Source organism: Vanacampus margaritifer, chromosome 11 (assembly GCF_051991255.1).
Source record: "Vanacampus margaritifer isolate UIUO_Vmar chromosome 11, RoL_Vmar_1.0, whole genome shotgun sequence".
Taxonomy (NCBI): Eukaryota; Metazoa; Chordata; class Actinopteri; order Syngnathiformes; family Syngnathidae; genus Vanacampus; species Vanacampus margaritifer.
The window spans coordinates 19693915-19708945 of NC_135442.1; the positions used below are offsets into that span (position 1 = coordinate 19693915).

The 15031-nt window shown below is 39.9% G+C and overlaps 1 protein-coding gene across 2 annotated transcripts in view; it reads left to right on the plus strand.

The window, feature by feature from the left end:
* Positions 1–2071: 2071 nt before the first annotated feature.
* The window catches only part of itgb5 (integrin, beta 5), a 36261-nt gene continuing 23301 nt past the window's right edge, over positions 2072–15031 (plus strand). The window contains exons 1-9 of one of the 2 annotated variants that reach the window (XM_077579156.1): positions 2072–2173; positions 2258–2661; positions 3900–3985; positions 4078–4285; positions 4501–4750; positions 6926–7094; positions 8907–9068; positions 11648–11743; positions 11834–11923. In XM_077579156.1, the coding sequence (XP_077435282.1) occupies positions 2583–2661; positions 3900–3985; positions 4078–4285; positions 4501–4750; positions 6926–7094; positions 8907–9068; positions 11648–11743; positions 11834–11923 (1140 nt within the window). In that variant the 5' untranslated portion in view covers positions 2072–2173; positions 2258–2582. The other variant, XM_077579155.1, reaches the window with a different exon arrangement.

A 15031-nucleotide genomic window follows, 5' to 3' on the forward strand; every position in this document is an offset into this window, starting at 1 on the left:
TCAGAATGGGTGTACTTTTCTCAATCCAAACACTAAAATGGTTCACAACCATTGGGGATTTTCTAAGGTATTATCTTCTTTTTCACTAAAACTTAAAAATAAATGTGTTGCCTTGGAAATAATATAAATTTAAAAAAGTATTAATAACCAAAATAAATGATAAATCTGCCTTTGTTATAGTTAATCTTACCACATTTACTACACACAAAAAAGAGCCCCCTTTGAACAGGAATTTAAACTTTAAAGGAACAGGAACTAAACATTACAACATTACAACACATTAATGACATTCAGTCACTATGGCAGTTTTACTTTCTTTTCATCAGTCATCTGAGCTTTAATGAAAGTTGACATGCGACTGTTGTGATTCTGGCGCTGCTGTGCCACAAGTTATTCATCTGGGAAATAAATTATTAAATGTTTCCACGTACCCCTTCAGTGCGCTCAATCATGTACCACTTAAAAAAAATCTTAATGAGTTATCAGCACCCCCTTTAAACTGGCTGGATAAAAATGGTAGTGCTACATCTGATTTCAGTTTGATCCACACCACCAGAACTCATAGGAGAGGTGATGTGATTGCTGTCAGTTTTTCTGAGATTTGTTGTTGCAACGAAAACTTCCTTGGTTGATTCCTGTCTTGTGAATACCTCATCTCTGAATTATAACTATCTGTCATCCACCAATGTCCAAATATGGCTTTATGAAAGGTTTTTCTCATCTACAGTATAGCCATCCATCCATTATCCATTCATATCTGGTGATTTTAATATTTATGACAATAACAGAGCCTAATGCAACAAACATTGTCAGTTAGAGGCATTCAATTTTTCACAAGCATGCCCGTGGATATACCCACAATAAATTTAAAAAATCTTGACCTCATCATCTCCAAATGACTTAACATCACTGCACCCCAAATTATAGATGTAGCGTGAACAATAAATCAGTATATTAATACAGTCCAAAGCTTTGAGCAATTAAACATGCAAGGCAGTATTCTCTACAATAATAAAGTACACCCCCCCCCCTTTTTTTTATAGACATCAATCGACCCCCTCCCTGAGCCATCAACTTATCGTTTGAACATTAGGGTGTCCACCAATCACGGCTCAACTAACAAAACAGGTGAGCCTTGATAGGGCCTACCTGACCTAAGCAACCATGATTTCATTTTCAATCATCAGTAAGTGGCAAAATGGCTGCCCCCTGAAATGAATGACAATGGATTTCGCTGCTTAACTCGTATTACACAAATGCAATATTAACCAGAATGCCTTTAGACTATTGGGGCATATACAACATATTATTGTAATGAAAATATGTGGGTTAACATCACCTTTAAGGAAAAATATGTACAGTATGTGATACTATTTTTAGTTGTTTGGTTTGTCCTGGGGCGGCACGGTGGCTGACTGGTTAGCATGTTCGCCTCCCAGTGCAGAAGACGTGAGCTTGAGTCCTGGCTTTGGCTTTCCTGGGTGGAGTTTGCATGTTCTCCCTGTGCTTGTGTGGGTTTTCTCCGGGTACTCCGGTTTCCTCCCACATTCCCAAGACATGCATGGCAGGTTAATTGAACACTCTAAAATTGTCCCTAGGTGTGAGTGTGAATGGTTGTTCGTCTCTGTGTGCCCTGTGATTGGCTGTCAACCAGTTTAGGGTGTACCCCGCCTACTGCCTGAAGCCAGCTGGGATAGGCTCCAGCACCCCCTTGTGAGGACAAAGTGGTTAAGAAAATGGATGGTAGGTCCTGTTTTAAAAGGAACAATTTTGCATTCATGTATTATAATTTTTAAAAAGCAAATTGACTTAATTTGTGCATCGAACACAAATTTGAAAAAACGTTTTTTAAATTAAATATTGCACCAGTGGAACATAAAAATACACTTTTACACATGTCTGACAGGTTATTGTTAAAATTTGGAAAGATCTGCAGATCATAATTTTATTAAAAAAAATAAGCGAAACATACTATAGTTTGTGTGCGTCGAAAATCAACGAGTGGGAAAAAAAAAAAAGAAAATCAACGAGTAGAGAGACCCGTCCTCGAACCCGCCAGTAGGTGTCAGCACTTTGATGGTTAGCCTGTCAGGTTTAGGGTTAACAAATCCTGCTAGGAACTGGGAGAAGGGAGGATTCAGGGGCGGAGTCTCTCAGCTGGGACGCTGACCAAGTGAGCGAGATCAAATCTGAGCCATCAACTTTGGAGATGTGCTGCTTCTCTTATCATTTGACGCCTTGTTGTCTCCACTTCCAGCTTGATTAAAAACCAGTTTGCGCGAGGCCGACATGAAATCCACAAAGCGGCTAGGCAGCCGCCTGCATGGCTGAGAGCAGACGGGGACGTGGAAACTAGCTCCCCTAGGCGTCACAAGTGAACCGAGGAGCGGATCAACAATGGCAACCTGTCGCTGACTCGCACGGCTCGTCGCCATGAGGTGTAAACAGTCGACCAGCTGGACCGGAACCAGTCCTGAGAGGAACTGACGGTCGGGTGAGAGGACCGCTACTAGCTACGAATCCGGAGTGGACTGTGGAAGGAGAGTGGAGGCGATTGTACTGTAAACACGCGGAGTGACGCCATGTGGAGTTGGGCGACAAGCGTGTGGCGAGCTGCTGTGTGCTGCTTGCTGCTGCATACATTCCTGCACACTTCTAAAGGTAAGCCGATGACATTATTGTTATGTTTTGCAATATCAGTAAACGGTTGTGGTAAGATAGAGATCGAAATATCGGTATAATCGAGTGCGAGAGTTGTGTAAAATAATTTGGAGATATGCTCACTTTTGATTGACATAAGATGCGGTAAATTACACTGAGTGCTGTGCCTAATGTTCTGGTCAATGTATTTAGTGACACCGTGGCTGTCAGAATATGAGCGACCTGTTTCTGCACCAAAACAATTATACACCAGGGTGGCAAACGCACAAGCATGGCCAGCAAACAAACCCGTTTGTCAAAGAAGCGACTGAGAAAATGTCGTGAATTGTGGTTTTCATTTTAACTGGTAAGATGATTAAAGCCCTACCCTCATATGCAGTTAAAGGATGACACCGTTGCTGAACCTCCGAGATGCTTTTTTTGTTATCAGCAAAGATATCACAGGCCCACTCACAACTATACCAACAATTTGCAAGGAGCGCTGCAAATCATGCTGGGAAGTGCTGGCTTCACCTTCGCTGCAATATCTTTTCTTCAGCTTTCCTGTCCATTAGCCAAGAATACTTAAAAAAAAAAAAAAAGAAGGATTGGCTATTTAATTGACCTTCTGTTGCTAATTAATGGCACAGGTTTTGACGTGGAAAAAATGGATAGTGTATGTTTTACTAAATTATTCAAAGATAACCCAGCATACATTTGATACATATCTGCGAGAAAAAACATTTGGCCAACTCACTATATTTAGGATATCAAATATACCGGTAGGGATGTCAAATCCAAGTCCAGAAAGTAAAAACCCCGCCACAGTTCGGCTTTAGACACTAATGCTTCTAATCAACAGGCAAGTAGGCAGAAGCTTGTTTACCTGCCACACCTGCACACTGGAACATTAAACAATATTTTAATAAATGTTATAAACATGCATCATAGCAGCCATGCATTCAAATATTCTTATATAACCCATCCCAGTACACTGCTACTCACAGCTGTGGCCACCGGCATCATCAGGATTAACGAGCACTCATCTAGAACATCAAACAATACCTGCCATACACCCAGTCAATAAAAGTTAGAAGATTAGCCTTAACAATGGAAGTATTGTACTAGAAAATTGTACTAGTAGGCTCCTGGTGACTCATTCTGATGGAGTCATACAACAATATGACTAATTCAATGACAGTACCATAATTTATTTACTGATATGTATGACTCTGCAGTCTATACAATTTCTCCTTCAGGTCTTAATGTGTGTATGAGCGGCAGCGCAACTTCCTGTGAAGAATGCCTCCTGATTCACCCTAGTTGCGCCTGGTGCGCACAGGAGGTATCCTTTGTCACCATGTTAATTTTTTGGGAGAATGTTTTCCCCACTGATACATCTTATTACTGTTATTGTCTTCTCTGTTTGTTACACAGGATTTCGGGAGGGGGCGCACTGTGACGTCACGGTGCGACTTTGTTCAAAACCTGCACGAGAGGGGTTGCCTGAGCCGATTTGTCGAATACCCGAAGAACAGCATCAAGGTGCAGCAGGATATGCCTCTGAGTACCAAGGGGTCCGGCTTGACCCAGCAAGATGTGGTCCAAATTAGACCTCAGAGGATCTCGCTCAGTCTAAGACCAGGTGAACTGACAAATGTCAAATTGAACCCCATAGAGGAAAAAAAACAATGGAAAAAATTTTGTACGCCCTTTGGACACTTATAAAAGCAATCAATCTTATTTTTGTTGTTGTTGTGAGGTTCAGAATATGCTGAATTAGCATGATCTTCAGATTTAGCTGAATCCGGTTAGTTGAGCTCAACCAGACTGAAAATTGATTTCATACTGGACATGCAGGAGAGCAGACGTGGTTCTGGCTACAGGTGCGCCAGGTGGAGGACTACCCAGTGGACCTCTACTACCTGATGGACCTCTCGCTGTCCATGAAGGACGACCTGGACACCATCCGCAACCTGGGCACCAAGCTGGCCCTGGAGATGGGCAAGCTCACCAGCAACTTCCGTCTGGGTTTCGGCTCTTTCGTAGACAAGAACATGTCGCCTTTCTCCTACACGGCCCCCAAGTATCAGGAGAACCCATGCAACGGGTAGGTAGCGTGAAAATGCTCAATTGGACTTTTTGTTTTTTTGCTTTAACTTGTGAGTGTGTATGGTTAGCCTGGGACCACCCTATCAGTCGCATTTCTGAGGCGGGGCAAACCTGAGTTAACAGACAGTGGAATTAACCAATTAGGGACGAGCGGACGTGACGTTGGTTTTGATGGACGGAATGGAAGTAGTTTGTCTTGTTGGCTTCCCTCCCGCATGTAAGTGAAGTGTGTCGCTACAGTAGAGCTGATGTTAATAAAGCCTTCTAAAATTGCATTAGTGTTTTTTTCTTAAATTAATTATAAAAAGAATCGTGTTTCTTCGTCTCCCCAAACATATCTTACTTTATCATCCGCCATTTATTGTAACTACAAACGTGCGCGTGAGGTAGTATCTGTCAAAACGTGTGGCGTATATCCGATCTTGTATTCTCTGTAGTCTTGTAGTTTCCATCGCCAAAATGCGCATTTTCCTTTTTTCGATACACTTAAAAAAACACCCCCTCCATGCATAAAAACTTTTTTGCTAATTTTGGGCCTTTTATCAAATTTCTAGCATTTCCATTCAGTTTCTTTTTCGCAATTCTTGAAAATTCAAATAAAAATAGGTGGATGGAAACCCACCTAGTGAGTTAACAAAGGAGTTGATAGACTGCCTAGCTGAGCTTTGTTGAAAATTTCTATTTAACAAATGACCGATAATTTTTACAAAAGTAGCCTACTAGTGGTATCGGTGAATACCAAAAGTTGAATACTCTCACCAGTATCAGTCTGAAAAAAGTGGCGTCAAACATCTTTAATAGATATCACATAGAAATCACATGGACTTAAGTATACACAGCCATTGCTCAATACTTTGGTGATACAGCATTTGTGAGCAATTACAGTCTCAAGTCTCATGTGATAAAATGCCACGAGATTGGCACGCCTCTTGTTGGGCATTTTCGCCCATTCGTCTTTTTGCCTCTCCTCTCAAGCTCCATTAGGTCGGATGGGGAGGGTCGTTACACAGCCATTTTCAGAGCTCTCCAGAGATGTTCAACCAAATTGTCATTTGGGCTCTGGCCAGTTCACTCAAGGACACTGACAGAGTTATCCTGAAGCCACTCCTTTGATATTTTGGCTAAGAATCGTCGTCCTTCTGAAAGATGAAAGAAGATCCTATTGACAATTCCGAACATCCTGATATCGCCACAATGCTGCAATGCTTCTGTTCTACGGCGTAGTGTATTGCTTTTAAGGCAAATGTAAATACAAGACAATTTCACGTGACACAACGCAATTTGAGCAGAGCAACAAACAATTTATCAGAATCAGCCATCTTTGTTGTTTGCACTTAGCTCTAATGCTTTGAGATCGGAACTGGGACATTCCTAGTGGGATAAATCTAACTTCAAACCCTCCTCGAATGCAGCATAAGTCCGCCATTTTGACTTGTGACGTCAGCTTGGAATTGTCAATTGAAGAAAAAACAAAAGTGCTGTTTTTTTTTTAGTTTATAGGTAATTTTGCACAGTGATTTTAGTTTTGAATACTTGTACATTGTAGAAAAATGGGTTTCATGATATGGGTTAATGTTTAGAATTGTGAGTATAAAAAATGCATTCAATCCATTTTGAATAAGGCTGTAACAGTGTGGAAAAAGTGAAGCACTATCAGAACTTTCAGGATGCACTGAATTCATCATCAAAATACAATGTAACATAATTAGTTTGACTGTGGACAAAACTTTAAATAAATAAAAAATACAGTTAAACACTTCAAAGAGGCAATGAAATACAAAAGGAAGCTGTGCAAGGATGAAAAGGGATAACTCATAGAATCAAATGTAACCCAGCACATTCTCTTTTTTTATCTTTATGAATTATGCACTGTTTGCTCTTAATATTTGATAATGTCTAGTGAATAAAGTCTCCAGCTCGCACTCTCTGCAGCAGAGAACAGAATATGGACTTCTTCCATGTTTGTTTGCCCTGGAGGTGAAAGTGCAGTGCAGCCAGTGCGCATCACTTGCCATGTAGGTTATGTGTGTGTGTTTGTGCGTGCGCGCGCGTGTCAGCCATGCACAAAGCAGTACAGTAAGATCATATTGGCAATAAATGAAATTAGTTTGACCATCCAACACTGCAATACTTATTCATTGTAATTACAATCCTGTTGTTAATTCCTGCCTAGGTACAAGCTGTTTCCAAACTGCGTGCCCACGTTCGGCTTCCGTCACATCTTGTCGCTGACGGATAAAGTGGACAGCTTCAATGAGGAGGTGCAGAAGCAGATGGTCTCCCGCAACCGGGACGCGCCCGAGGGCGGATTTGATGCTATTCTACAGGCGGCGGTTTGTAAGGTGAAAAGCAACCCGTCAATCTCGTTTCTATCCATTTGTTTTTGGTCTTTTTAAGTCCTGATCTGAATTGTTTAAAAATTGTACTATTGTTGCATTACCTGGAAGTAGGAAATATCCAACATTGAGCTAATAAGTCTGACAACTTCATTAACTCATTCACTGCCATTAACGACTGCTGACGTCAAAAATTTATTTGAACTATTTCTATTAGTTTAACATTTTTTTCCACTTTTGTTAACTAGAGTATGAAAACCTAGAAAATATTTTTTATTGTACATTTAGAACAGATATCACATTTATGATTAATCGTGAGTTAACTATTGAAGTCATGCGATTGATTACAATTAAAAATTAGGAGCGTCGGGCAATTAAAATCGTAATTAATTGCATGACTTGAGTTAACTCACGATTAATCACAAATTTTATATCTGTTCTAAATGTACAATAAAAAAAATTCTAGGTTTTCATACTCTTGTTAACAAAAGTGGAAAAAATGTTAAACTAATAGAAATAGTTCAAATGAATTTTTGACGTCTATAACCGTCAATGGCAGTGAATGAGTTAAGCATGTTTGTTAGCATCAGATGAAAGTTGTTTTTTTATTGGTATCACATTGGGACATACATTGTGGAGAAGTTACCCTTTGCTCAAGTGTGTTGCTCGTTCACTCAAATACAAATGTCATAGCGTCAGATATTGCATGTTATAGTTGTTGTGTGACAATAAAATAATGTTAGTGCAATATGGCACCTCAAGTATTATTGACACAGTAAGAATTTAGTAAGCAGCCCTAATAACAAGCATCTGGCCTATTTGCTTGTTAATTAAAAGCATCAAGGGGGGCGGGACAGGAAGTGCATTCTGTTGCAGCTGTCTTGCAGAAACGGGTCAATCCTTGTTCACCCTCCTCCTTCTCTGTTCTTCGCTACACAAGACGCACAGGGACTTCCTCCAAGTAGACGCTGCCTTGTAATTAAAAAAAAAAAAGAGCCTCAGCTAAGGCCTCCCCCAAGGCCAGATTTATCTAATTTTACTCATCAGAAGTCAGGTCAGCCTGAAGAATGCCTTTTAATTTAAACTTGCATGCATTATCTTCAACAAAACAACAGGTATTAAATGGAATATTCCTCTGTTGTTCAAGCACTTTCTATTGTTTCCAGTAGATAAGGCTCCTGGCATCTGCTTTTACTCCCCACTCTTATTCACTTCACGTACACACACATTTGTGTTTGGATGAGTGGCTCTTAAGCTGGTGTGACAATCTTCAAGGTCTTTACTTGGCATGTGGATGAATGTTGGCAGAAGTGAACGCAGTGTGGTTTAGTTTCTCTTCTCTTTTTGGAACGTGACCTAATGGTAGCCTCAAGACTGGTTTAAGTTTTAGAAAAAACAACAACACTATTTTAGTGATCTACAATAGTTACATTCACCAAGTGGCCTTTTTCAGAAAGAAGTCACTTCTGATTGTTGTTGGAGCATCACTACAACCATCCCTACAATTGGCCCTTTTGTGTACTGGAGAATGGGGCTAAGAACTTTTTTGTTGTTGTTAGATTAGCCCGTGAGCTAACAGTTAGCTCGCAGGCTAACCTAATAGCCGCTAATTCGCTAGCTAACGCATTGGCAACTAGCGGGGATATTAATAAAATGCTGAATATCGGCACCGATTATTGGTCTATCCCTGTTCATGTATAGGGCAAGCTGAAGTTGGTGGCATAAACATGCTCATTTGGATATTGGGGTACTGCTTCGGGTGTTGAACTGTTGCATGCCTAACATCTTCTTAAATGTGTGTTTCTACTCTGTGTGCAGGAGGAGATTGGCTGGAGGAAAGAGGCGTACCACCTGCTAGTGTTCGCCACAGACGACGTTCCTCACCTGGCCTTGGACGGCCGTTTAGGTGGCATCGTGCAGCCTCATGACGGCCGCTGTCACTTAGATGACAACAATGAGTACAGTGCTTCCACTCGCTTGGTAAAGACATGAGAGACCTCCATCATTTGACATGCATGTTTTTCAATCGGCAGGGATTAATTAATTAATTTATTTTTAAATCACGGTGTGTTTCCTAGATTTTGGTGAGAATTCATGAGCACAAAAAAATACGTTTCGTACCACACCCACCCAAGATAGGTGAATTTCCGCCTAGTGGATGATGTTTAAAAAATTAATATATATATTTTTTTGTGTTCAATAATAAGGTTAAGCATATTTGTTTGTCATTTAAAATTGTTTGCTAATTGTTTGGATGGATAATTACAAATGTTAGTTATGTTTAAAGGAAAAGTATTATCTTTAAAGGTAAGGTAGGTTTCTGCCGACATACTTCCTTTTTTTTTTCTTTTTTTCTTTTTTCCTGGAGACATACTTACTGTTTCCGAGCGAAACATGTCAGCCTTCCCGGCGCACTATGGAAATGCAATCTACTGCCATCCATGTTGAATTATCAAGCAAGAATGCCGTAAACTTATTTTTAATATGCTTTATGCATATGAGTGTGGACATTAATGCTTATTTTTGTCGAAATGTTGTTATAAATATTTCCGCCGATGTACTTCCTGTTTGCGAGCGAAAAAACATGTCCACCTTAACGGAGCAGTATAGAAATGCAATCCACTGCCATCCGCGTTGAATTAGCAAGCAGGAATGCCATAAGTTTTGTTTTATTATACTTTATGCATATGAGCATGGATATTAATGCTGACTTTCATCAAAATGTTGTTAGAAATACTTCGATGCATTTTTTTTTCCAGTGGCGCAACAGTGTCTGTATTATGGTCCCAAATATAAATCTGCGATAGAGTGAAATCCACAATAAGTGAACCGCGAAGTGGCGAGGGACAACTGTATATTTCATACCACACATACCGGCAACTTTATTCTACTCTTACAACACTGTCATTGAGAAGAAAAAAAAATAGAAGTTGAGGACATTCAGAAAGAGATTCTCCAATCTAGACAGATTCAGTTAAAATCTAGCCTTAACTCCCTTTCCTAGTAACAAGCTGAAATGTCAAACCAAGACAGATCTTATACAGATTTAGCAGTAAATGCAATGTAAAAAAATCTAACTGAACGTGTTTAGACTTTTTATCTCTCTCTCATCAGATTAATTGCTGTGCTACGCAGTTTGCGTTCACACCAATGACTTCATTAGCACTTTGTGCTGATATTTAAACTTGATTTTAGTGGGTTGTTCCCATTTGTTTCCTGTCTAGGCTGCTAGGATGTGTGAACCAGAGCATGAGGAAAGACTGCTGGTGTGGTCTATTTTTATTTAACTCTTCACATATAAATATAACACACTTGCTTTTAGAAGTAATTGCAGAGGAGATAAACTGACACACACGCGTACTTCTTGGATCAGCCACTCTTTAGTGAAACCACAAAGTGAAGTGTTGACTTGTAAAGACACTTCAAAAGTACTGTACTATTCAAGTCTTCATGATGGCAGTAGACAATTGAAAACCGTAAGTACTAATCAAGTTTTCCTCATACCATGAGGCAGATAATGCTAGTACTGGGATTATAGTACTATGGGTCTTCCTGTCACCAGCTGGCATGAGCAAGACTTGATGGGAGACCATAAGCACTAGTCAAGTCTTCGTGGCAGCAGATGACTAGTACTTATGGTCTATCATCAACTACTAGATTAGATTAGGTTTATTGGGTACCCATGGTGAATTTCAATTTTGGTGACTGTATATATTACAGAGAGGACATCATTCCACACCACAGGCAAAAACAACAATAAACTGCACGGGACAAAGACAAGGCAGTAGCAGCCAGGCAGGTCAGCAAGGCCTGCTATGCTTTGCTAGTCTATGGCTATGCTCGGATAGGCTATGCTGCTACCATAAGGAAGTCAGATCTCCCCCACGTATTAGTTTGCTTTTGTATTTAATAAGATGTTTTAAAAACACACAAAGGATGCCTTTCACACAGTCATCACATGCATGGCCCTGTGTGCCTCATAATTCTTTAAATTTGTCTCTGTATGCCACAACATCAAATGACTGCTCATCAAATGATGTTTATCAGCATTATGAACAATCTACACATAATTCCAAACAGCCCTGCTTTAAATTGGGGTAACAATTGTGGGACAGCAGTCAAGGATAGATAAACAATGCAAGCAAACTGGCCTCAGCAGGCTTGATGAGGATTCTCTGCGAGAAACGCTGTTCTTGTCTTTTGGGTTAGAGTCACCTCGCTGGTATTTGATGATTGAATCCTGCAAGCATGTTGATCCTCATCCCATTTTAAAATAACTGAAATCTCTCCACTCAAATGTGTCCTATCAAAACAAGCCTGCAATGTGAACTATAGTCTTTAACCTCTTATATATTTCTGTTGGAAATGAGACAAGCCCTTTTCAGACTTTCAGTAAAAGCAGTTTTTTCTGTGATATCATTGTATTAAAACACAGTAGATGACAAGTTAGCTAGCCAATATAAGTCTGTAGGTAGATGTAATATTAAAGAAAGCATAAACGTCAGTTAGCTTAGCATCCGATAGTGAGATTTGATGCATCTCTCTCTCTCTGTGTGCAGGATTATCCCTCTCTGGCACTTCTGGGCGAGAAACTGGCAGAAAACAACATTTTCCTCATATTTGCTGTCACTAAGCGATTGTATGTCATTTATAAGGTAACTTAACTTCTTCTTTTTCTACACGTTTGTGACTACATTGCCTGCCTTCTGGTGCTTAAAATGTTCCTTTTTTGCCATGTTTTAAAGAATTTCACAGCGCTCATACCGGGAACGACAGTTGAAATACTTGACCAGGACTCAAAGAACGTCATCCAGCTCATCATCGCAGCTTACTTTGTGAGTTAGCAGCTTCCTGTTTTGGATATATATATATATATATATATATATATATGTTCTTCTTGTGCGTGTGTGAGTTTTCTCCAGCTTCCTTCAACATTCTAAAAGCATGCATCCATAAGTGAAAACTAAATTATGCGTTGGGGTGAATGTGATTGGTTGGTTGTTTGTCTATACTGCAAGTGCCCTGTGATTGTCTGGCAAACAATCAAGGGTGGACGGCAGGCTCCACCTCTTGTACAAGTCAACTGCGATATAGAAAATGCAATGTATATTTGCTCATTTGCAGATGAGTGAGGCCTTAATTTATAATGCTTTTGTTGAACAAATTAAACAATGTTACTTGTATAGTTTAAATGTCCTCTGACCATAAAACACACGCACACACAATTTGTTAATGATGCTACAAATGACACACAGGCATTTGCTTACAAGCTGGAATTCTCATCATGGCATAAAACCTCTGGACATGTTCTAAACGGCTGATATTTTTTGCACACACTTATGGCAACTCTTTTGACCATCTGTGAACAATAAGAATAGACAGTTGCTTGGTTGCGGCGGCGCTAATGTGAGAATTTCCTCTTAGTTGTCGTAAAGATGACACTTTTTAGCAGCTGAAGCACGCCGCTGGGAAGCATGTTAGTTTACGGCTGCAGCAAATCATTCGCCTGCTGACTTTGCCACCATTATGTTGCATCAAGGAGCTTTGTCTGCTTGAATTAGATAATTTTAAGTGAAGATAGCTCAATGTGTGCTTAATTAGCTTTGTTTGGAACAGCACTCCATTGTTTGTAATATTTTGGCGCTCTTGTATAGATGTGTATACTGCAAATACTAAATGTTTTGACCAGTGAGCAACTGAGCATATGTCTGTTCCTCAAACATAACCCTTCACATAACTGCCAGTTTTCAAAACTCGTCAGACCTTCCCTTGCGTGTTTTTGCCGCGTGGGTGTTTTAGATTCACTCCCTGCCTTAGCCAAATGACGGTTTTTGGCCTTTGGGCGGTAGAATGGGACAGGCGGGGTGTGTGTTACTGGAGCTTGAAGGAAGCACTTTTGACTCATGGCCTTATTAACATTCCAGCTGCCAAACTGCATCCCTCGCGCCACGACGGCCAAAAGGGATGCGACTGCAGGACGTTGTTGTGTAACCGCCTGATTTATCTCAGAGGCAGACTGCAGCTCAAAGCTACTGCTGGCTGTGCGCATGTGAAGGGTCAACTGAGACCACAGAGGAGGGCACACTCGCATATGATGATAGCAAACACTGCAAAAGATTACATTTGTTGTTTTAACAATGTTATAATAATGTTAGGTATGTACGCAAATAGTGGCCAAAGAGGCATTTATGTCCGTTCGATTTTGGCCGTTCAACTGGCCAATGTTAAAAAGTCAATGTTTCAATAACCGCAAATGCTGGTTGTCACCGGTAATGAGTTGCAGGGACTTCTAAGCAGGGCACAATATGATTGGCTGCTTGCAGTTTTGAGGAAACAAGCCACATCTTCCAGTTTACGGTATTTATTTTTTTTAATCCTTCTTGGCACGTAACAGAGGAGGGGGAGGGAGAGAGCAAGATGATAATGCAAACACGCATGCATTTCTTTTTGTGCGTTGTCCTTTAAAAAAATAAAATAAAATTCCAACTGGTACTAGTTAGCCCCAAGGACAACATAAGGGCGGGGTGGTCTCGTCTCGCAACTTAAAGCAAGATACTGATGCCTTGCAAGGTGGAAAAGCGCTATATAAATGAAGTATTGTTTACCATTTACCATAAGTACCCCTTGGGTCTGTTCTAAAAATAGTTCACCAGTAATGGGGCACTGTGACTTACTAAGTAGAATTAAAACAGAAACATGGTAACATTTATTTATTTGAATTTAACATGATACATGTTTCTTCTGTACTAAATTATATGTTTTGTTTTGTATTCAATGGGGTGGGGGTGCAGTATCTATTTACTCAGATATTTCGAAAAGGTAATTTTTTTAATTAAACTAATTTTGATATCGTGATTCCATAATATTTTGGCTCACTGGTTATTATACCATCAGATAGATACAGTACATCTCCTATTGGGCCATGTCTAATTCCAGCAGTATGGCGGTCAGTGGTCACCAATCAATCCATATAACGGGACACAACCATTCACTTTTACATTCACCAAGTGGGCATTAAATTATTATTAATATATTTTTACTTTACTTGTGCAACTTCTGAAGTAGAAGACATGTAGCTTACAGAAATATAAACATGGCCACAGTCAACATTGGCGGGACCACATTACACAATCAACTGTAATGAATCAATGATAATTGTTTTTATAAGACACTGTCTCTACATAACATAATTCATCTTTAATTCTACGCAGGGACAACGTGGTAAAGCTCCCATGAACATAAACATGGATGCGCTTAATACTGGAGTCTGGAAAACGAATGACGTAGTGATACACAATGTCAGAACTTTGTTAAAGATAAGAAATGCTTCAGGGGAGAGATTTCTTTTTTGGAGCATTACAAATAAAACCTGCTTTATAAGATTCCACATAGAGCCAGGTTGCCATTGGTGCTGCTGTTTTTCTTAGCAACAGTGTTTCAATGGGCTCAGTAGTTAACTATTTGACTGTGGGATGAGATCTTGCAACCTGATTTCTCTCTCTCTTTCTTTCTTTCTGATTAGAAAAAGGGAGACACCTATTAGAGGGATATGTTTATTTGAGGAACTAATTGTGGCTTGGCGTCTGTTATAGTCTACTATTTAGGGTCTGTATTCATCAGAATAAAAGCAGAGGTTAAGGCATCTTTTTCACTATTGCTGTTAAATTCTGTGGGGCTTCATGCTAAAGTGTAGCGCTGATACCTCCGTAAAGCTGTGCGGTCTTATTTTACTATGTACAGTTTTACTGTGTCAACATGACTTCTGTCACTAAAACAACAAAGCCAGCGGTGGAACACGTTTACAATTGATTTACAATCAGTTATGGGAAATGGGATAAAATATGTTGCAAAGATCCAGATGTGCCGTCACATACTAACAACCATCCTGCATGTGCAGATTTTGCGTTTTTTCCAAAGTCCATAAAAACTGTGACTAACTAGGC